Raw genomic sequence first — 23,527 nt, forward strand, 5'->3', positions numbered from 1 at the left:
AGCTTGCTGTGTCATTGGCTCAGTGTTTGGCCCTGTAGGATTGGCCCCTCACTCCTCATGTCACATGGTGTGAGAAGCTTGCTGTGTCATTGGCTCAGTGTTTGGCCCTGTAGGATTGGCCCCTCACTCCTCATGTCACATGGTGTGAGAAGCTTGCTGTGTCATTGGCCCGGTGTTTGGTCCTGTAGGATTGGCCCCTCACTCCTCATGTCACATGGTGTGAGAAGCTTGCTGTGTCATTGGCCTGGTGTTTGGCCCTGTAGGGTTGGCCCCTCACTCCTCATGTCACATGGTGTGAGAAGCTTGCTGTATCATTGGCTCAGTGTTTGGCCCTGTAGGATTGGCCCCTCACTCCTCATGTCACATGGTGTGAGAAGCTTGCTGTGTCATTGGCCCGGTGTTTGGCCCTGTAGGATTGGCCCCTCACTCCTCATGTCACATGGTGTGAGAAGCTTGCTGTGTCATTGGCCTGGTGTTTGGCCCTGTAGGATTGTCCTCTCACTCCTCATGTCACATGGTGTGAGAAGCTTGCTGTGTCATTGGCTCAGTGTTTGGCCCTGTAGGATTGGCCCCTCACTCCTCATGTCACATGGTGTGAGAAGCTTGCTGTGTCATTGGCTCAGTGTTTGGCCCTGTAGGATTGGCCCCTCACTCCTCATGTCACATGGTGTGAGAAGCTTGCTGTGTCATTGGCTCAGTGTTTGGCCCTGTAGGATTGGCCCCTCACTCCTCATGTCACATGGTGTGAGAAGCTTGCTGTGTCATTGGCTCAGTGTTTGGCCCTGTAGGATTGGCCCCTCACGCCTCATGTCACATGGTGTGAGAAGCTTGTTGTGTCATTGGCTCAGTGTTTGGCCCTGTAGGATTGTCCCCTCACTCCTCATGTCACATGGTGTGAGAAGCTTGCTGTGTCATTGGCCCGGTGTTTGGCCCTGTAGGATTGGCCCCTCACTCCTCATGTCACATGGTGTGAGAAGCTTGTTGTGTCATTGGCTCAGTGTTTGGCCCTGTAGGATTGTCCCCTCACTCCTCATGTCACATGGTGTGAGAAGCTTGCTGTGTCATTGGCCTGGTGTTTGGCCCTGTAGGATTGGCCCCTCACTCCTCATGTCACATGGTGTGAGAAGCTTGCTGTGTCATTGGCCCGGTGTTTGGCCCTGTAGGATTGGCCTCTCACTCCTCATGTCACATGGTGTGAGAAGCTTGCTGTGTCATTGGCCCGGTGTTTGGCCCTGTAGGATTGGCCCCTCACTCCTCATGTCACATGGTGTGAGAAGCTTGCTGTGTCATTGGCTCAGTGTTTGGCCCTGTAGGATTGGCCCCTCACTCCTCATGTCACATGGTGTGAGAAGCTTGCTGTGTCATTGGCCTGGTGTTTGGCCCTGTAGGATTGGCCCCTCACTCCTCATGTCACATGGTGTGAGAAGCTTGCTGTGTCATTGGCTCAGTGTTTGGCCCTGTAGGATTGGCCCCTCACTCCTCATGTCACATGGTGTGAGAAGCTTGCTGTGTCATTGGCTCAGTGTTTGGCCCTGTAGGATTGGCCCCTCACTCCTCATGTCACATGGTGTGAGAAGCTTGCTGTGTCATTGGCCCGGTGTTTGGCCCTGTAGGATTGGCCCCTCACTCCTCATGTCACATGGTGTGAGAAGCTTGCTGTGTCATTGGCTCAGTGTTTGGCCCTGTAGGATTGGCCCCTCACTCCTCATGTCACATGGTGTGAGAAGCTTGCTGTGTCATTGGCCTGGTGTTTGGCCCTGTAGGATTGGCCTCTCACTCCTCATGTCACATGGTGTGAGAAGCTTGCTGTGTCATTGGCCTGGTGTTTGGCCCTGTAGGATTGGCCTCTCACTCCTCATGTCACATAGTGTGAGAAGCTTGTTGTGTCATTGGCTCAGTGTTTGGCCCTGTAGGATTGGCCCCTCACTCCTCATGTCACATGGTGTGAGAAGCTTGCTGTGTCATTGGCTCAGTGTTTGGCCCTGTAGGATTGGCCCCTCACTCCTCATGTCACATGGTGTGAGAAGCTTGTTGTGTCATTGGCTCAGTGTTTGGCCCTGTAGGGTTGGCCCCTCACTCCTCATGTCACATGGTGTGAGAAGCTTGCTGTGTCATTGGCCTGGTGTTTGGCCCTGTAGGATTGGCCCCTCACTCCTCATGTCACATGGTGTGAGAAGCTTGCTGTGTCATTGGCTCAGTGTTTGGCCCTGTAGGATTGGCCTCTCACTCCTCATGTCACATGGTGTGAGAAGCTTGCTCTGTCATTGGCCTGGTGTTTGGCCCTGTAGGATTGGCCTCTCACTCCTCATGTCACATGGTGTGAGAAGCTTGCTGTGTCATTGGCTCAGTGTTTGGCCCTGTAGGATTGGCCCCTCACTCCTCATGTCACATAGTGTGAGAAGCTTGCTGTGTCATTGGCTCAGTGTTTGGCCCTGTAGGATTGGCCCCTCACTCCTCATGTCACATGGTGTGAGAAGCTTGCTGTGTCATTGGCTCAGTGTTTGGCCCTGTAGGGTTGGCCCCTCACTCCTCATGTCACATGGTGTGAGAAGCTTGCTGTATCATTGGCCTGGTGTTTGGCCCTGTAGGATTGGCCCCTCACTCCTCATGTCACATGGTGTGAGAAGCTTGTTGTGTCATTGGCTCAGTGTTTGGCCCTGTAGGGTTGGCCCCTCACTCCTCATGTCACATGGTGTGAGAAGCTTGCTGTGTCATTGGCCTGGTGTTTGGTCCTGTAGGATTGGCCTCTCACTCCTCATGTCACATGGTGTGAGAAGCTTGCTGTGTCATTGGCTCAGTGTTTGGCCCTGTAGGATTGGCCCCTCACTCCTCATGTCACATGGTGTGAGAAGCTTGCTGTGTCATTGGCTCAGTGTTTGGCCCTGTAGGATTGGCCCCTCACTCCTCATGTCACATGGTGTGAGAAGCTTGCTGTGTCATTGGCCCGGTGTTTGGCCCTGTAGGATTGGCCTCTCACTCCTCATGTCACATGGTGTGAGAAGCTTGCTGTGTCATTGGCCTGGTGTTTGGCCCTGTAGGATTGGCCCATCACTCCTCATGTCACATGGTGTGAGAAGCTTGCTGTGTCATTGGCTCAGTGTTTGGCCCTGTAGGGTTGGCCCCTCACTCCTCATGTCACATGGTGTGAGAAGCTTGCTGTGTCATTGGCCTGGTGTTTGGCCCTGTAGGATTGGCCCCTCACTCCTCATGTCACATGGTGTGAGAAGCTTGCTGTGTCATTGGCTCAGTGTTTGGCCCTGTAGGATTGGCCCCTCACTCCTCATGTCACATGGTGTGAGAAGCTTGCTGTGTCATTGGCCTGGTGTTTGGCCCTGTAGGATTGGCCTCTCACTCCTCATGTCACATAGTGTGAGAAGCTTGCTGTGTCATTGGCTCAGTGTTTGGCCCTGTAGGATTGGCCCCTCACTCCTCATGTCACATGGTGTGAGAAGCTTGCTGTGTCATTGGCTCAGTGTTTGGCCCTGTAGGATTGGCCTCTCACTCCTCATGTCACATGGTGTGAGAAGCTTGCTGTGTCATTGGCTCAGTGTTTGGCCCTGTAGGATTGGCCCCTCACTCCTCATGTCACATGGTGTGAGAAGCTTGCTGTGTCATTGGCCTGGTGTTTGGCCCTGTAGGATTGGCCCCTCACTCCTCATGTCACATGGTGTGAGAAGCTTGCTGTGTCATTGGCCCGGTGTTTGGCCCTGTAGGATTGTTCCCTCACTCCTCATGTAACATAGTGTGAGAAGCTTGCTGTGTCATTGGCTCAGTGTTTGGCCCTGTAGGATTGGCCCCTCACTCCTCATGTCACATGGTGTGAGAAGCTTGCTGTGTCATTGGCCTGGTGTTTGGCCCTGTAGGATTGCCCCTCCCTCCTCATGTCACATGGTGTGAGAAGCTTGCTGTGTCATTGGCTCAGTGTTTGGCCCTGTAGGATTGGCCCCTCACTCCTCATGTCACATAGTGTGAGAAGCTTGCTGTGTCATTGGCTCAGTGTTTGGCCCTGTAGGATTGGCCCCTCACTCCTCATGTCACATGGTGTGAGAAGCTTGCTGTGTCATTGGCCTGGTGTTTGGCCCTGTAGGATTGCCCCTCCCTCCTCATGTCACATGGTGTGAGAAGCTTGCTGTGTCATTGGCTCAGTGTTTGGCCCTGTAGGATTGGCCCCTCACTCCTCATGTCACATAGTGTGAGAAGCTTGCTGTGTCATTGGCTCAGTGTTTGGCCCTGTAGGATTGTCCCCTCACTCCTCATGTCACATGGTGTGAGAAGCTTGCTGTGTCATTGGCCTGGTGTTTGGCCCTGTAGGATTGGCCCCTCACTCCTCATGTCACATGGTGTGAGAAGCTTGCTGTGTCATTGGCTCAGTGTTTGGCCCTGTAGGATTGGCCCCTCTCTCCTCATGTCACATGGTGTGAGAAGCTTGCTGTGTCATTGGCCTGGTGTTTGGCCCTGTAGGATTGGCCCCTCACTCCTCATGTCACATGGTGTGAGAAGCTTGCTGTGTCATTGGCTCAGTGTTTGGCCCTGTAGGATTGGCCCCTCCCTCCTCATGTCACATGGTGTGAGAAGCTTGCTGTGTCATTGGCTCAGTGTTTGGCCCTGTAGGATTGGCCCCTCACTCCTCATGTCACATGGTGTGAGAAGCTTGCTGTGTCATTGGCCTGGTGTTTGGCCCTGTAGGATTGGCCCCTCACTCCTCATGTCACATGGTGTGAGAAGCTTGCTGTGTCATTGGCCTGGTGTTTGGCCCTGTAGGATTGGCCCCTCACTCCTCATGTCACATGGTGTGAGAAGCTTGCTGTGTCATTGGCCCGGTGTTTGGCCCTGTAGGATTGGCCCCTCACTCCTCATGTCACATGGTGTGAGAAGCTTGCTGTGTCATTGGCCTGGTGTTTGGCCCTGTAGGATTGGCCCCTCTCTCCTCATGTCACATGGTGTGAGAAGCTTGCTGTGTCATTGGCTCAGTGTTTGGCCCTGTAGGATTGGCCCCTCACTCCTCATGTCACATGGTGTGAGAAGCTTGCTGTGTCATTGGCTCAGTGTTTGGCCCTGTAGGATTGGCCCCTCACTCCTCATGTCACATGGTATGAGAAGCTTGCTGTGTCATTGGCTCAGTGTTTGGCCCTGTAGGATTGGCCCCTCACTCCTCATGTCACATGGTGTGAGAAGCTTGCTGTGTCATTGGCTCGGTGTTTGGCCCTGTAGGATTGGCCCCTCACTCCTCATGTCACATGGTGTGAGAAGCTTGCTGTGTCATTGGCTCGGTGTTTGGCCCTGTAGGATTGGCCTCTCACTCCTCATGTAACATAGTGTGAGAAGCTTGCTGTGTCATTGGCCTGGTGTTTGGCCCTGTAGGATTGGCCTCTCACTCCTCATGTCACATGGTGTGAGAAGCTTGCTGTGTCATTGGCTCAGTGTTTGGCCCTGTAGGATTGGCCCCTCACTCCTCATGTCACATGGTGTGAGAAGCTTGCTGTGTCATTGGCTCAGTGTTTGGCCCTGTAGGATTGGCCCCTCACTCCTCATGTCACATAGTGTGAGAAGCTTGTTGTGTCATTGGCCTGGTGTTTGGCCCTGTAGGATTGGCCCCTCTCTCCTCATGTCACATGGTGTGAGAAGCTTGCTGTGTCATTGGCCTGGTGTTTGGCCCTGTAGGATTGGCCCCTCACTCCTCATGTCACATGGTGTGAGAAGCTTGCTGTGTCATTGGCCTGGTGTTTGGCCCTGTAGGATTGGCCCCTCACTCCTCATGTCACATGGTGTGAGAAGCTTGCTGTGTCATTGGCCTGGTGTTTGGCCCTGTAGGATTGGCCCCTCACTCCTCATGTCACATGGTGTGAGAAGCTTGCTGTGTCATTGGCTCAGTGTTTGGCCCTGTAGGATTGGCCCCTCTCTCCTCATGTCACATGGTGTGAGAAGCTTGTTGTATCATTGGCTCAGTGTTTGGCCCTGTAGGATTGGCCTCTCACTCCTCATGTTACATGGTGTGAGAAGCTTGCTGTGTCATTGGCTCAGTGTTTGGCCCTGTAGGATTGGCCCCTCACTCCTCATGTCACATGGTGTGAGAAGCTTGTTGTGTCATTGGCTCAGTGTTTGGCCCTGTAGGGTTGGCCCCTCACTCCTCATGTCACATGGTGTGAGAAGCTTGCTGTGTCATTGGCCTGGTGTTTGGCCCTGTAGGATTGGCCCCTCACTCCTCATGTCACATGGTGTGAGAAGCTTGCTGTGTCATTGGCCTGGTGTTTGGCCCTGTAGGATTGGCCTCTCACTCCTCATGTCACATAGTGTGAGAAGCTTGCTGTGTCATTGGCTCAGTGTTTGGCCCTGTAGGATTGGCCCCTCACTCCTCATGTCACATGGTGTGAGAAGCTTGCTGTGTCATTGGCCCGGTGTTTGGCCCTGTAGGATTGGCCCCTCACTCCTCATGTCACATGGTGTGAGAAGCTTGCTGTGTCATTGGCCTGGTGTTTGGCCCTGTAGGATTGGCCCCTCACTCCTCATGTCACATGGTGTGAGAAGCTTGCTGTGTCATTGGCTCAGTGTTTGGCCCTGTAGGATTGGCCTCTCACTCCTCATGTCACATGGTGTGAGAAGCTTGCTGTGTCATTGGCCTGGTGTTTGGCCCTGTAGGGTTGGCCCCTCACTCCTCATGTCACATGGTGTGAGAAGCTTGCTGTGTCATTGGCCTGGTGTTTGGCCCTGTAGGATTGTCCCCTCACTCCTCATGTCACATGGTGTGAGAAGCTTGCTGTGTCATTGGCTCAGTGTTTGGCCCTGTAGGATTGGCCCCTCACTCCTCATGTCACATGGTGTGAGAAGCTTGCTGTGTCATTGGCCTGGTGTTTGGCCCTGTAGGATTGGCCTCTCACTCCTCATGTCACATGGTGTGAGAAGCTTGCTGTGTCATTGGCTCAGTGTTTGGCCCTGTAGGATTGGCCTCTCACTCCTCATGTCACATGGTGTGAGAAGCTTGCTGTGTCATTGGCCTGGTGTTTGGCCCTGTAGGATTGGCCCCTCACTCCTCATGTCACATGGTGTGAGAAGCTTGCTGTGTCATTGGCTCAGTGTTTGGCCCTGTAGGATTGTCCTCTCACTCCTCATGTCACATGGTGTGAGAAGCTTGCTGTGTCATTGGCCCGGTGTTTGGCCCTGTAGGATTGGCCCCTCACTCCTCATGTCACATGGTGTGAGAAGCTTGCTGTGTTATTGGCTCAGTGTTTGGCCCTGTAGGATTGGCCTCTCACTCCTCATGTCACATGGTGTGAGAAGCTTGCTGTGTCATTGGCTCAGTGTTTGGCCCTGTAGGATTGGCCCGTCACTCCTCCTGTCACATGGTGTGAGAAGCTTGCTGTGTCATTGGCTCAGTGTTTGGCCCTGTAGGATTGGCCCCTCACTCCTCATGTCACATGGTGTGAGAAGCTTGCTGTGTCATTGGCTCAGTGTTTGGCCCTGTAGGATTGGCCCCTCACTCCTCATGTCACATGGTGTGAGAAGCTTGCTGTGTCATTGGCCTGGTGTTTGGCCCTGTAGGATTGGCCCCTCACTCCTCATGTCACATGGTGTGAGAAGCTTGCTGTGTCATTGGCTCAGTGTTTGGCCCTGTAGGATTGGCCCCTCACTCCTCATGTCACATAGTGTGAGAAGCTTGCTGTGTCATTGGCTCAGTGTTTGGCCCTGTAGGATTGGCCCCTCACTCCTCATGTCACATGGTGTGAGAAGCTTGCTGTGTCATTGGCTCAGTGTTTGGCCCTGTAGGATTGGCCCCTCACTCCTCATGTCACATAGTGTGAGAAGCTTGCTGTGTCATTGGCTCAGTGTTTGGCCCTGTAGGATTGTCCCCTCACTCCTCATGTCACATGGTGTGAGAAGCTTGCTGTGTCATTGGCTCAGTGTTTGGCCCTGTAGGATTGTTCCCTCACTCCTCATGTCACATGGTGTGAGAAGCTTGCGGTGTCATTGGCTCAGTGTTTGGCCCTGTAGGATTGGCCCCTCACTCCTCATGTCACATGGTGTGAGAAGCTTGCTGTGTCATTGGCCCGGTGTTTGGCCCTGTAGGATTGGCCCCTCACTCCTCATGTCACATGGTGTGAGAAGCTTGCTGTGTCATTGGCTCAGTGTTTGGCCCTGTAGGATTGGCCCCTCACTCCTCATGTCACATGGTGTGAGAAGCTTGCTGTGTCATTGGCTCAGTGTTTGGCCCTGTAGGATTGGCCCCTCACTCCTCATGTCACATAGTGTGAGAAGCTTGCTGTGTCATTGGCCCGGTGTTTGGCCCTGTAGGATTGGCCCCTCACTCCTCATGTCACATGGTGTGAGAAGCTTGTTGTGTCATTGGCTCAGTGTTTGGCCCTGTAGGATTGGCCTCTCACTCCTCATGTCACATGGTGTGAGAAGCTTGCTGTGTCATTGGCTCAGTGTTTGGCCCTGTAGGATTGGCCCCTCACTCCTCATGTCACATGGTGTGAGAAGCTTGTTGTGTCATTGGCTCAGTGTTTGGCCCTGTAGGATTGGCCTCTCACTCCTCATGTCACATGGTGTGAGAAGCTTGCTGTGTCATTGGCCTGGTGTTTGGCCCTGTAGGATTGGCCTCTCACTCCTCATGTCACATGGTGTGAGAAGCTTGCTGTGTCATTGGCTCAGTGTTTGGTCCTGTAGGATTGGCCCCTCACTCCTCATGTCACATGGTGTGAGAAGCTTGCTGTGTCATTGGCTCAGTGTTTGGCCCTGTAGGATTGGCCCCTCACTCCTCATGTCACATGGTGTGAGAAGCTTGCTGTGTCATTGGCTCAGTGTTTGGCCCTGTAGGATTGGCCCCTCACTCCTCATGTCACATGGTGTGAGAAGCTTGCTGTGTCATTGGCCTGGTGTTTGGCCCTGTAGGATTGGCCCCTCACTCCTCATGTCACATGGTGTGAGAAGCTTGCTGTGTCATTGGCCCGGTGCTTGGCCCTGTAGGATTGGCCTCTCACTCCTCATGTCACATGGTGTGAGAAGCTTGCTGTGTCATTGGCCCGGTGTTTGGCCCTGTAGGATTGGCCCGTCACTCCTCATGTCACATGGTGTGAGAAGCTTGCTGTGTCATTGGCCTGGTGTTTGGCCCTGTAGGATTGGCCCCTCACTCCTCATGTCACATGGTGTGAGAAGCTTGCTGTGTCATTGGCTCAGTGTTTGGCCCTGTAGGATTGGCCCCTCACTCCTCATGTCACATGGTGTGAGAAGCTTGCTGTGTCATTGGCTCAGTGTTTGGCCCTGTAGGATTGGCCCCTCACTCCTCATGTCACATGGTGTGAGAAGCTTGCTGTGTCATTGGCCTGGTGTTTGGTCCTGTAGGATTGGCCTCTCACTCCTCATGTCACATGGTGTGAGAAGCTTGCTGTGTCATTGGCTCAGTGTTTGGCCCTGTAGGATTGGCCCCTCACTCTTCATGTCACATGGTGTGAGAAGCTTGCTGTGTCATTGGCCTGGTGTTTGGCCCTGTAGGATTGGCCCCTCACTCCTCATGTCACATGGTGTGAGAAGCTTGCTGTGTCATTGGCCTGGTGTTTGGTCCTGTAGGATTGGCCCCTCACTCCTCATGTCACATGGTGTGAGAAGCTTGCTGTGTCATTGGCCTGGTGTTTGGCCCTGTAGGATTGGCCCCTCACTCCTCATGTCACATGGTGTGAGAAGCTTGCTGTGTCATTGGCTCAGTGTTTGGCCTGGTAGGATTAGCCCCTCACTCCTCATGCCACATGGTGTGAGAAGCTTGCTGTATCATTGGCCTGGTGTTTGGCCCTGTAGGATTGGCCCCTCACTCCTCATGTCACATGGTGTGAGAAGCTTGCGGTGTCATTGGCTCAGTGTTTGGCCCTGTAGGATTGGCCCCTCACTCCTCATGTCACATAGTGTGAGAAGCTTGCTGTGTCATTGGCCTGGTGTTTGGCCCTGTAGGATTGGCCTCTCACTCCTCATGTCACATGGTGTGAGAAGCTTGCTGTGTCATTGGCCCGGTGTTTGGCCCTGTAGGATTGGCCCCTCACTCCTCATGTCACATAGTGTGAGAAGCTTGCTGTGTCATTGGCCTGGTGTTTGGCCCTGTAGGATTGGCCTCTCACTCCTCATGTCACATGGTGTGAGAAGCTTGCTGTGTCATTGGCCTAGTGTTTGGCCCTGTAGGATTGGCCCCTCACTCCTCATGTCACATGGTGTGAGAAGCTTGCTGTGTCATTGGCCTGGTGTTTGGCCCTGTAGGATTGTTCCCTCACTCCTCATGTCACATGGTGTGAGAAGCTTGCTGTGTCATTGGCCTGGTGTTTGGCCCTGTAGGATTGTTCCCTCACTCCTCATGTCACATAGTGTGAGAAGCTTGCTGTGTCATTGGCCCGGTGCTTGGCCCTGTAGGATTGGCCTCTCACTCCTCATGTGACATGGTGTGAGAAGCTTGCTGTGTCATTGGCCCGGTGTTTGGCCCTGTAGGATTGGCCTCTCACTCCTCATGTGACATGGTGTGAGAAGCTTGCTGTGTCATTGGCCTGGTGTTTGGCCCTGTAGGATTGGCCCCTCACTCCTCATGTCACATGGTGTGAGAAGCTTGCTGTGTCATTGGCCTGGTGTTTGGCCCTGTAGGATTGGCCCATCACTCCTCATGTCACATAGTGTGAGAAGCTTGCTGTGTCATTGGCTCAGTGTTTGGCCCTGTAGGATTGGCCCCTCACTCCTCATGTCACATGGTGTGAGAAGCTTGCTGTGTCATTGGCTCAGTGTTTGGCCCTGTAGGATTGGCCCCTCACTCCTCATGTCACATGGTGTGAGAAGCTTGCTGTGTCATTGGCTCAGTGTTTGGCCCTGTAGGATTGGCCCCTCACTCCTCATGTCACATGGTGTGAGAAGCTTGCTGTGTCATTGGCTCAGTGTTTGGCCCTGTAGGATTGGCCCCTCACTCCTCATGTCACATGGTGTGAGAAGCTTGCTGTGTCATTGGCTCAGTGTTTGGCCCTGTAGTATTGGCCCCTCACTCCTCATGTCACATAGTGTGAGAAGCTTGCTGTGTCATTGGCTCAGTGTTTGGCCCTGTAGGATTGGCCCCTCACTCCTCATGTCACATGGTGGGAGAAGCTTGCTGTGTCATTGGCTCAGTGTTTGGCCCTGTAGGATTAGCCCCTCACTCCTCATGTCACATGGTGTGAGAAGCTTGCTGTGTCATTGGCCTGGTGTTTGGCCCTGTAGGATTGGCCCCTCACTCCTCATGTCACATGGTGTGAGAAGCTTGCTCTGTCATTGGCCTGGTGTTTGGCCCTGTAGGATTGGCCCCTCACTCCTCATGTCACATGGTGTGAGAAGCTTGCTCTGTCATTGGCCTGGTGTTTGGCCCTGTAGGATTGGCCCCTCACTCCTCATGTCACATGGTGTGAGAAGCTTGCTGTGTCATTGGCCTGGTGTTTGGCCCTGTAGGATTGGCCCCTCACTCCTCATGTCACATGGTGTGAGAAGCTTGCTGTGTCATTGGCCTGGTGTTTGGCCCTGTAGGATTGTTCCCTCACTCCTCATGTCACATGGTGTGAGAAGCTTGCTCTGTCATTGGCCTGGTGTTTGGCCCTGTAGGATTGGCCCCTCACTCCTCATGTCACATGGTGTGAGAAGCTTGCTCTGTCATTGGCCTGGTGTTTGGCCCTGTAGGATTGGCCCCTCACTCCTCATGTCACATGGTGTGAGAAGCTTGCTGTGTCATTGGCCTGGTGTTTGGCCCTGTAGGATTGGCCCCTCACTCCTCATGTCACATGGTGTGAGAAGCTTGCTGTGTCATTGGCCTGGTGTTTGGCCCTGTAGGATTGTTCCCTCACTCCTCATGTCACATGGTGTGAGAAGCTTGCTGTGTCATTGGCCCGGTGCTTGGCCCTGTAGGATTGGCCTCTCACTCCTCATGTCACATGGTGTGAGAAGCTTGCTGTGTCATTGGCCCGGTGTTTGGCCCTGTAGGATTGGCCCCTCACTCCTCATGTCACATGGTGTGAGAAGCTTGCTGTGTCATTGGCCTGGTGTTTGGCCCTGTAGGATTGGCCCCTCACTCCTCATGTCACATGGTGTGAGAAGCTTGCTGTGTCATTGGCCTGGTGTTTGGCCCTGTAGGATTGGCCCCTCACTCCTCATGTCACATGGTGGGAGAAGCTTGCTGTGTCATTGGCTCAGTGTTTGGCCCTGTAGGATTGGCCCCTCACTCCTCATGTCACATGGTGTGAGAAGCTTGCTGTGTCATTAGCCTGGTGTTTGGCCCTGTAGGATTGGCCCCTCACTCCTCATGTCACATGGTGTGAGAAGCTTGCTGTGTCATTGGCCTGGTGTTTGGCCCTGTAGGATTGGCCCCTCACTCCTCATGTCACATGGTGTGAGAAGCATGCTGTGTCATTGGCCTGGTGTTTGGCCCTGTAGGATTGGCCCCTCACTCCTCGTGTCACATAGTGTGAGAAGCTTGCTGTGTCATTGGCCTGGTGTTTGGCCCTGTAGGATTGGCCCATCACTCCTCATGTCACATGGTGTGAGAAGCTTGCTGTGTCATTGGCTCAGTGTTTGGCCCTGTAGGATTGGCCCCTCACTCCTCATGTAACATAGTGTGAGAAGCTTGCTGTGTCATTGGCCTGGTGTTTGGCCCTGTAGGATTGGCCCCTCACTCCTCATGTCACATGGTGTGAGAAGCTTGCTGTGTCATTGGCCTGGTGTTTGGCCCTTTAGGATTGTCCCCTCACTCCTCATGTCACATGGTGTGAGAAGCTTGCTGTGTCATTGGCCTGGTGTTTGGCCCTGTAGGATTGGCCCCTCACTCCTCATGTCACATGGTGTGAGAAGCTTGCTGTGTCATTGGCCCGGTGCTTGGCCCTGTAGGATTGGCCCCTCACTCCTCATGTCACATAGTGTGAGAAGCTTGCTGTGTCATTGGCCCGGTGTTTGGCCCTGTAGGATTTACCCCTCACTCCTCATGTCACATGGTGTGAGAAGCTTGCTGTGTCATTGGCCTGGTGTTTGGCCCTGTAGGATTGGCCCCTCACTCCTCATGTCACATGGTGTGAGAAGCTTGCTGTGTCATTGGCTCAGTGTTTGGCCCTGTAGGATTGGCCCCTCACTCCTCATGTCACATGGTGTGAGAAGCTTGCTGTGTCATTGGCCTGGTGTTTGGCCCTGTAGGATTGGCCCCTCACTCCTCATGTCACATGGTGTGAGAAGCTTTCTGTGTCATTGGCCCGGTGCTTGGCCCTGTAGGATTGGCCTCTCACTCCTCATGTAACATAGTGTGAGAAGCTTGTTGTGTCATTGGCTCAGTGTTTGGCCCTGTAGGATTTACCCCTCACTCCTCATGTCACATGGTGTGAGAAGCTTGCTGTGTCATTGGCCCGGTGCTTGGCCCTGTAGGATTGGCCCCTCACTCCTCATGTCACATAGTGTGAGAAGCTTTCTGTGTCATTGGCCCGGTGCTTGGCCCTGTAGGATTGGCCTCTCACTCCTCATGTAACATAGTGTGAGAAGCTTGTTGTGTCATTGGCTCAGTGTTTGGCCCTGTAGGATTGGCCCCTCACTCCTCATGTCACATGGTGTGAGAAGCTTGCTGTGTCATTGGCCTGGTGTTTGGCCCTGTAGGATTGGCCCCTCACTCCTCATGTCACATAGTGTGAGAAGCTTTCTGTGTCATTGGCCCGGTGCTTGGCCCTGTAGGATTGGCCTCTCACTCCTCATGTAACATAGTGTGAGAAGCTTGTTGTGTCATTGGCTCAGTGTTTGGCCCTGTAGGATTGGCCCCTCACTCCTCATGTCACATGGTGTGAGAAGCTTGCTGTGTCATTGGCTCAGTGTTTGGCCCTGTAGGATTGGCCCCTCACTCCTCATGTCACATGGTGTGAGAAGCTTGCTGTGTCATTGGCCTGGTGTTTGGCCCTGTAGGATTGGCCCCTCACTCCTCATGTCACATGGTGTGAGAAGCTTGCTCTGTCATAGGCCTGGTGTTTGGCCCTGTAGGATTGGCCCCTCACTCCTCATGTCACATGGTGTGAGAAGCTTGCTGTGTCATTGGCTCAGTGTTTGGCCCTGTAGGATTGGCCCCTCACTCCTCATGTCACATGGTGTGAGAAGCTTGCTCTGTCATAGGCCTGGTGTTTGGCCCTGTAGGATTGGCCCCTCACTCCTCATGTCACATGGTGTGAGAAGCTTGCTGTGTCATTGGCTCAGTGTTTGGCCCTGTAGGATTGGCCCCTCACTCCTCATGTCACATGGTGTGAGAAGCTTGCTGTGTCATTGGCTCAGTGTTTGGCCCTGTAGGATTGGCCCCTCACTCCTCATGTCACATGGTGTGAGAAGCTTGCTGTGTCATTGGCTCAGTGTTTGGCCCTGTAGGATTGGCCCGTCACTCCTCATGTCACATGGTGTGAGAAGCTTGCTGTGTCATTAGCCTGGTGTTTGGCCCTGTAGGATTGGCCCCTCACTCCTCATGTCACATGGTGTGAGAAGCTTGCTGTGTCATTGGCCTGGTGTTTGGTCCTGTAGGATTGGCCCCTCACTCCTCATGTCACATGGTGTGAGAAGCTTGCTGTGTCATTGGCCTGGTGTTTGGCCCTGTAGGATTGGCCCCTCACTCCTCATGTCACATGGTGTGAGAAGCTTGCTGTGTCATTGGCCTGGTGTTTGGCCCTGTAGGATTGGCCCCTCACTCCTCATGTCACATGGTGTGAGAAGCTTGCTGTGTCATTGGCCTGGTGTTTGGCCCTGTAGGATTGGCCCCTCACTCCTCATGTCACATGATGTGAGAAGCTTGCTGTGTCATTGGCTCAGTGTTTGGCCCTGTAGGATTGGCCCCTCACTCCTCATGTCACATGGTGTGAGAAGCTTGCTGTGTCATTGGCCTGGTGTTTGGCCCTGTAGGATTGGCCCCTCACTCCTCATGTCACATGGTGTGAGAAGCTTGCTGTGTCATTGGCCTGGTGTTTGGCCCTGTAGGATTGGCCCCTCACTCCTCATGTCACATGGTGTGAGAAGCTTGCTGTGTCATTGGCTCAGTGTTTGGCCCTGTAGGATTGTCCCCTCACTCCTCATGTCACATAGTGTGAGAAGCTTGTTGTGTCATTGGCCTGGTGTTTGGCCCTGTAGGATTGGCCCCTCACTCCTCATGTCACATGGTGTGAGAAGCTTGCTGTGTCATTGGCCTGGTGTTTGGCCCTGTAGGATTGGCCCCTCACTCCTCATGTCACATGGTGTGAGAAGCTTGCTGTGTCATTGGCTCAGTGTTTGGCCCTGTAGGATTGGCCTCTCACTCCTCATGTCACATGGTGTGAGAAGCTTGCTGTGTCATTGGCCCGGTGTTTGGCCCTGTAGGATTGGCCTCTCACTCCTCATGTCACATGGTGTGAGAAGCTTGCTGTGTCATTGGCCTGGTGTTTGGCCCTGTAGGATTGGAACCTCACTCCTCATGTCACATGGTGTGAGAAGCTTGCTGTGTCATTGGCCTGGTGTTTGGCCCTGTAGGATTGGCCCCTCACTCCTCATGTCACATGGTGTGAGAAGCTTGCTGTGTCATTGGCTCAGTGTTTGGCCCTGTAGGATTGGCCCCTCACTCCTCATGTCACATGGTGTGAGAAGCTTGCTGTGTCATTGGCCCGGTGTTTGGCCCTGTAGGATTGGCCCCTCACTCCTCATGTAACATAGTGTGAGAAGCTTGCTGTGTCATTGGCCTGGTGTTTGGCCCTGTAGGATTGGCCCCTCACTCCTCATGTCACATGGTGTGAGAAGCTTGCTGTGTCATTGGCCCGGTGTTTGGCCCTGTAGGGTTGGCCCCTCACTCCTCATGTCACATGGTGTGAGAAGCTTGCTGTGTCATTGGCCTGGTGTTTGGCCCTGTAGGATTGGCCCCTCACTCCTCATGTCACATGGTGTGAGAAGCTTGCTGTGTCATTGGCTCAGTGTTTGGCCCTGTAGGATTGGCCCCTCACTCCTCATGTCACATGGTGTGAGAAGCTTGCTGTGTCATTGGCCTGGTGTTTGGCCCTGTAGGATTGGCCCCTCACTCCTCATGTCACATGGTGTGAGAAGCTTGCTGTGTCATTGGCCTGGTGTTTGGCCCTATAGGATTGGCCCCTCACTCCTCATGTCACATGGTGTGAGAAGCTTGCTGTGTCATTGGCCTGGTGTTTGGCCCTGTAGGATTGCCCCTCACTCCTCATGTCACATGGTGTGAGAAGCTTGCTGTGTCATTAGCCTGGTGTTTGGCCCTGTAGGATTGGCCTCTCACTCCTCATGTCACATGGTGTGAGAAGCTTGCTGTGTCATTGGCCTGGTGTTTGGCCCTGTAGGATTGGCCCCTCACTCCTCATGTCACATGGTGTGAGAAGCTTGCTGTGTCATTGGCCTGGTGTTTGGCCCTGTAGGATTGGCCCCTCACTCCTCATGTCACATGGTGTGAGAAGCTTGCTGTGTCATTAGCCTGGTGTTTGGCCCTGTAGGATTGGCCCCTCACTCCTCATGTCACATGGTGTGAGAAGCTTGCTGTGTCATTGGCCTGGTGTTTGGCCCTGTAGGATTGGCCCCTCACTCCTCATGTCACATGGTGTGAGAAGCTTGCTGTGTCATTGGCCTGGTGTTTGGCCCTGTAGGATTGGCCCCTCACTCCTCATGTCACATGGTGTGAGAAGCTTGCTGTGTCATTGGCTCAGTGTTTGGCCCTGTAGGATTGGCCCCTCACTCCTCATGTCACATGGTGTGAGAAGCTTGCTGTGTCATTGGCTCAGTGTTTGGCCCTGTAGGATTGGCCCCTCACTCCTCATGTCACATGGTGTGAGAAGCTTGCTGTGTCATTGGCTCAGTGTTTGGCCCTGTAGGATTGGCCCCTCACTCCTCATGTCACATGGTGTGAGAAGCTTGCTGTGTCATTGGCCCGGTGCTTGGCCCTGTAGGATTGGCCCCTCACTCCTCATGTCACATAGTGTGAGAAGCTTGCTGTGTCATTGGCTCAGTGTTTGGCCCTGTAGGATTGGCCTCTCACTCCTCATGTCACATGGTGTGAGAAGCTTGCTGTGTCATTGGCTCAGTGTTTGGCCCTGTAGGATTGGCCTCTCACTCCTCATGTCACATGGTGTGAGAAGCTTGCTGTGTCATTGGCTCAGTGTTTGGCCCTGTAGGATTGGCCCGTCACTCCTCATGTCACATGGTGTGAGAAGCTTGCTGTGTCATTGGCCTGGTGTTTGGCCCTGTAGGATTGGCCCCTCACTCCTCATGTCACATGGTGTGAGAAGCTTGCTGTGTCATTGGCTCAGTGTTTGGCCCTGTAGGATTGGCCCCTCACTCCTCATGTCACATGGTGTGAGAAGCTTGTTGTGTCATTGGCTCAGTGTTTGGCCCTGTAGGATTGGCCCCTCACTCCTCATGTCACATGGTGTGAGAAGCTTGCTGTGTCATTGGCTCAGTGTTTGGCCCTGTAGGATTGGCCCCTCACTCCTCATGTAACATAGTGTGAGAAGCTTGCTGTGTCATTGGCCCGGTGTTTGGCCCTGTAGGATTGGCCCCTCACTCCTCATGTAACATAGTGTGAGAAGCTTGCTGTGTCATTGGCTCAGTGTTTGGCCCTGTAGGATTGGCCTCTCACTCCTCATGTCACATGGTGTGAGAAAGCTTGCTGTGTCATTGGCCTGGTGTTTGGCCCTGTAGGATTGGCCCCTCACTCCTCATGTCACATGGTGTGAGAAAGCTTGCTGTGTCATTGGCCTGGTGTTTGGCCCTGTAGGATTGGCCCCTCACTCCTCATGTCACATGGTGTGAGAAGCTTGCTGTGTCATTGGCCTGGTGTTTGGCCCTGTAGGATTGGCCCCTCACTCCTCATGTCACATGGTGTGAGAAGCTTGCTGTGTCATTGGCTCAGTGTTTGGCCCTGTAGGATTGGCCTCTCACTCCTCATGTGACATGGTGTGAGAAGCTTGCTGTGTCATTGGCCTGGTGTTTGGCCCTGTAGGATTGGCCCCTCACTCCTCATGTCACATGGTGTGAGAAGCTTGCTGTGTCATTGGCCTGGTGTTTGGCCCTGTAGGATTGTCCCCTCACTCCTCATGTCACATGGTGTGAGAAGCTTGCTGTATCATTGGCTCAGTGTTTGGCCCTGTAGGATTGGCCCCTCACTCCTCATGTCACATGGTGTGAGAAGCTTGCTGTGTCATTGGCCCGGTGTTTGGCTCTGTAGGATTGGCCTCTCACTCCTCATGTCACATGGTGTGAGAAGCTTGCTGTGTCATTGGCCTGGTGTTTGGCCCTGTAGGATTGGCCCCTCACTCCTCATGTCACATGGTGTGAGAAGCTTGCTGTATCATTGGCTCAGTGTTTGGCCCTGTAGGATTGGCCCCTCACTCCTCATGTCACATGGTGTGAGAAGCTTGCTGTGTCATTGGCTCCGTGTTTGGCCCTGTAGGATTGGCCTCTCACTCCTCATGTCACGTGGTGTGAGAAGCTTGCTGTGTCATTGGCCTGGTGTTTGGCCCTGTAGGATTGGCCCCTCACTCCTCATGTCACATGGTGTGAGAAGCTTGCTGTGTCATTGGCTCAGTGTTTGGCCCTGTAGGATTGGCCCCTCACTCCTCATGTCACATGGTGTGAGAAGCTTGCTGTGTCATTGGCCCGGTGTTTGGCTCTGTAGGATTGGCCCCTCACTCCTCATGTCACATGGTGTGAGAAGCTTGCTGTGTCATTGGCTCAGTGTTTGGCCCTGTAGGATTGGCCTCTCACTCCTCATGTCACATGGTGTGAGAAGCTTGCTGTGTCATTGGCTCAGTGTTTGGCCCTGTAGGATTGGCCCCTCACTCCTCATGTCACATGGTGTGAGAAGCTTGCTGTGTCATTGGCTCAGTGTTTGGCCCTGTAGGATTGGCCCCTCACTCCTCATGTCACATGGTGTGAGAAGCTTGCTGTGTCATTGGCTCAGTGTTTGGCCCTGTAGGATTGGCCCCTCACTCCTCATGTCACATGGTGTGAGAAGCTTGTTGTGTCATTGGCCTGGTGTTTGGCCCTGTAGGATTGGCCCCTCACTCCTCATGTCACATGGTGTGAGAAGCTTGCTGTGTCATTGGCCTGGTGTTTGGTCCTGTAGGATTGGCCCCTCACTCCTCATGTCACATGGTGTGAGAAGCTTGCTGTGTCATTGGCCTGGTGTTTGGCCCTGTAGGATTGGCCCCTCACTCCTCATGTCACATGGTGTGAGAAGCTTGCTGTGTCATTGGCCTGGTGTTTGGCCCTGTAGGATTGGCCCCTCACTCCTCATGTCACATAGTGTGAGAAGCTTGCTGTGTCATTGGCCTGGTGTTTGGCCCTGTAGGATTGGCCCCTCACTCCTCATGTCACATGGTGTGAGAAGCTTGCTGTGTCATTGGCTCAGTGTTTGGCCCTGTAGGATTGGCCCCTCACTCCTCATGTCACATGGTGTGAGAAGCTTGCTGTGTCATTGGCTCAGTGTTTGGCCCTGTAGGATTGGCCCCTCACTCCTCATGTCACATGGTGTGAGAAGCTTGCTGTGTCATTGGCTCTGTGTTTGGCCCTGTAGGATTGGCCCCTCACTCCTCATGTAACATAGTGTGAGAAGCTTGTTGTGTCATTGGCCTGGTGTTTGGCCCTGTAGGATTGGCCCCTCACTCCTCATGTCACATGGTGTGAGAAGCTTGCTGTGTCATTGGCCTGGTGTTTGGCCCTGTAGGATTGGCCCCTCACTCCTCATGTCACATAGTGTGAGAAGCTTGTTGTGTCATTGGCTCAGTGTTTGGCCCTGTAGGATTGGCCCCTCACTCCTCATGTCACATGGTGTGAGAAGCTTGCTGTATCATTGGCTCAGTGTTTGGCCCTGTAGGATTGGCCCCTCACTCCTCATGTCACATGGTGTGAGAAGCTTGCTGTGTCATTGGCCTGGTGTTTGGCCCTGTAGGATTGGCCCCTCACTCCTCATGTCACATGGTGTGAGAAGCTTGCTGTGTCATTGGCTCAGTGTTTGGCCCTGTAGGATTGGCCCCTCACTCCTCATGTCACATGGTGTGAGAAGCTTGCTGTGTCATTGGCTCAGTGTTTGGCCCTGTAGGATTGGCCCCTCACTCCTCATGTCACATGGTGTGAGAAGCTTGCTGTGTCATTGGCTCAGTGTTTGGCCCTGTAGGATTGTTCCCTCACTCCTCATGTCACATAGTGTGAGAAGCTTGCTGTGTCATTGGCTCAGTGTTTGGCCCTGTAGGATTGGCCCCTCACTCCTCATGTAACATAGTGTGAGAAGCTTGCTTTCTCCTTGGCCCGGTGATCTTGCCTTGCAGGCTCTTTAACTAGTATTTGGTCTTTCCCTCCTTATATCAGCAAGAGAGGAGGGTAGGTTGGCCCAGCAGGGGGAGCAGGAGGGACATACTTTGTCCTTGGATTGGTGGTGATCTAGGCTGTAACATTCCTTGCCTGACCAGGATTTCTGTAGAATTTGGTCTGCTTCAATCATTCACTTAATTTGCATTTTCTACTTCTTGCAGGAACTCCACCTCAAGTGTTCCCACTACTTCATATTGGCTGCTTCTCGGGGAGTCCTGGCTGATTGTCTGGCTCTACAACCAATCTGCTGTGATCAGACAGGTATGATGGAACTGTCATGTGTGATCTCCTCTGTCTCCCGCTGTGATCCTGTGTAATCTCCTCTGTCCTGGCTGTGTTACCATGTTTTCTCCCCGGTCACTGGCTGTGTTCCCGTTGGATTTCTTCTATTGCTGGCTATGTTCCCGTGTGATCTCCTCTGTCACTGGCTGTGTTCCCGTGTGATCTCCTCTGTCACTGGCTGTGTTCCCGTGTGATTTCCTCTATTGCTGGCTGTATTCCCGTGTGATCTCTGTCGCTGGCTGTGTTCCTGTGTGATCCCTTCTGTCACTGGCTGTGTTCCCGTGTGATTTCCTCTATTGCTGGCTGTGTTCCCGTGTGATCTCTGTCACTGGCTGTGTTCCCGTGTGATCTCCTCTGTCACTGGCTGTGTTCCTGTGTGATCCCCTCTGTCACTGGCTGTGTTCCTGTGTGATCTCCTGTGTCACTGGCTGTGTTCCCGTGTGATCCCCTCTGTCACTGGCTGTGTTCCCGTGTGATCCCCACTGTCACTGGCTGTGTTCCCGTGTGATTTCCTCTATTGCTGGCTTTGTTCCGGTGTGATCTCTGTCACTGGCTGTGTTCCCGTGTGATCTCTGTCACTGGCTGTGTTCCTATGTGATCTCCTCTGTCGCTGGCTGTGTTTCCTTGTGATCTCTGTTGCTGGCTGTGTTTCCGTGTGATTCCCTCTGTCACTGGCTGTGTTCCTGTGTGATCTCCCCTGTCACTGGCTGTGTTCCTGTGTGATCTCCTCTGTCGCTGGCTGTGTTCCCGTGTGATTTCCTCTATTGCTGGCTGTGTTCCCGTGTGATCTCTGTCACTGGCTGTGTTCCCGTGTGATCTCCTCTGTCACTGGCTGTGTTCCCGTGTGATCCCCTCTGTCACTGGCTGTGTTCCCGTGTGATCCCCACTGTCACTGGCTGTGTTCCCGTGTGATTTCCTCTATTGCTGGCTTTGTTCCGGTGTGATCTCTGTTACTGGCTGTGTTCCCGTGTGATCTCTGTCACTGGCTGTGTTCCTATGTGATCTCCTCTGTCGCTGGCTGTGTTCCCTTGTGATCTCTGTTGCTGGCTGTGTTTCCGTGTGATTCCCTCTGTCACTGGCTGTGTTCCTGTGTGATCTCCCCTGTCACTGGCTGTGTTCCTGTGTGATCTCCTCTGTCGCTGGCTGTGTTCCCGTGTGATTTCCTCTATTGCTGGCTGTGTTCCCGTGTGATCTCTGTCACTGGCTGTGTTCCCGTGTGATCTCCTCTGTCACTGGCTGTGTTCCCGTGTGATCCCCTCTGTCACTGGCTGTGTTCCCGTGTGATCCCCACTGTCACTGGCTGTGTTCCCGTGTGATTTCCTCTATTGCTGGCTTTGTTCCGGTGTGATCTCTGTTACTGGCTGTGTTCCCGTGTGATCTCTGTCACTGGCTGTGTTCCTATGTGATCTCCTCTGTCGCTGGCTGTGTTCCCTTGTGATCTCTGTTGCTGGGTGTGTTTCCGTGTGATTCCCTCTGTCACTGGCTGTGTTCCTGTGTGATCTCCTCTGTCACTGGCTGTGTTCCCGTGTAATCTCCTCTGTCACTGGCTGTGTTCCCGTGTAATCTCCTCTGTCACTGGTTGTGTTCCCGTTTAATCTCCTCTGTCACTGGCTGTGTTCCTGTGTGATCTCCTCTGTCGCTGGCTGTGTTCCAGTGTGATTTTCTCTCTTACTGGCTGTGTTCCCTTGTGATCTCTGTTGCTGGCTGTGTTTCCGTGTGATTCCCTCTGTCACTGGCTGTGTTCCTGTGTGATCTTCTCTGTCACTGTCTGTGTTTCCGTGTGATCTCCTCTGTCACTGTTTGTGTTTCCGTGTGATCTCCTCTCTCACTGGCTGTGTTCCCGTGTAATCTCCTCTGTCACTGGCTGTGTTCCTGTGTGATCTCCTCTGTCACTGGCTGTGTTCCCGTGTGATTTCCTCTGTCACTGGCTGTGTTCCCGTGTGATCTCCTCTGTCACTGGCTGTATTCCAGTGTGATTTCCTCTATTGCTGGCTGTGTTCCTGTGTGATCTCTGTCTCTGGCTGTGTTCCCGCTTGATCTCCTCTGTCACTGGCTGTGTTCCCGTGTGATTTCATCTACTGCTGGCTTTGTTCCCGTGGGATCTCTGTCATTGGCTGTGTTCCCGTGTGATCCCCTCTGTCACTGGCTGTGTTCCCGTGTAATCTCCTCAGTCACTGGCTGTGTTCCAGCGTGATTTCCTCTATTGCTGGCTGTGTTCCTGTGTGATCCCCTCTGTTACTGGCTGTGCTCCCGTGTGATTTCCTCTATTGCTGGCTGTGTTCCCGTGTGATCTCTGTCGCTGGCTGTGTTCCCGTGTGATCTCTGTCACTGGCTGTGTTCCTATGTGATCTCCTCTGTCGCTGGCTGTGTTCCCTTGTGATCTCTGTTGCTGGCTGTGTTTCCGTGTGATTCCCTCTGTCACTGGCTGTGTTCCTGTGTGATCTCCTCTGTCACTGGCTGTGTTCCCGTGTAATCTCCTCTGTCACTGGCTGTGTTCCCGTGTAATCTCCTCTGTCACTGGCTGTGTTCCCGTTTAATCTCCTCTGTCACTGGCTGTGTTCCTGTGTGATCTCCTCTGTCGCTGGCTGTGTTCCAGTGTGATTTTCTCTATTACTGGCTGTGTTCCCTTGTGATCTCTGTTGCTGGCTGTGTTTCCGTGTGATTCCCTCTGTCACTGTCTGTGTTTCCGTGTGATCTCCTCTGTCACTGTCTGTGTTTCCGTGTGATCTCCTCTCTCACTGGCTGTGTTCCAGTGTAATCTCCTCTGTCACTGGCTGTGTTCCTGTGTGATCTCCTCTGTCACTGGCTGTGTTCCCGTGTTATCTCCTCTGTCACTGGCTAAGTTCCCGTGTGATTTCCTCTGTCACTGGCTGTGTTCCCGTGTGATCTCCTCTGTCACTGGCTGTATTCCAGT

The 23,527-nt window shown here is 53.3% G+C and overlaps 1 protein-coding gene across 5 annotated transcripts in view; it reads left to right on the forward strand.

Moving 5' to 3' along the window:
* LCMT2 (leucine carboxyl methyltransferase 2) overlaps positions 1-23,527 on the forward strand; it is a 240,741-nt gene that overhangs the window by 137,375 nt on the left and 79,839 nt on the right. For all 5 annotated transcript variants that reach the window (XM_068266444.1, XM_068266443.1, XM_068266446.1 and 2 more), the window contains exon 9: positions 20,493-20,592. In XM_068266444.1, coding sequence (XP_068122545.1) covers positions 20,493-20,592 — 100 coding nt within the window. The remainder of the gene's footprint in view (positions 1-20,492; positions 20,593-23,527) is intronic.

This window comes from Hyperolius riggenbachi, chromosome 2 (genome assembly GCF_040937935.1).
Source record: "Hyperolius riggenbachi isolate aHypRig1 chromosome 2, aHypRig1.pri, whole genome shotgun sequence".
Taxonomy (NCBI): Eukaryota; Metazoa; Chordata; class Amphibia; order Anura; family Hyperoliidae; genus Hyperolius; species Hyperolius riggenbachi.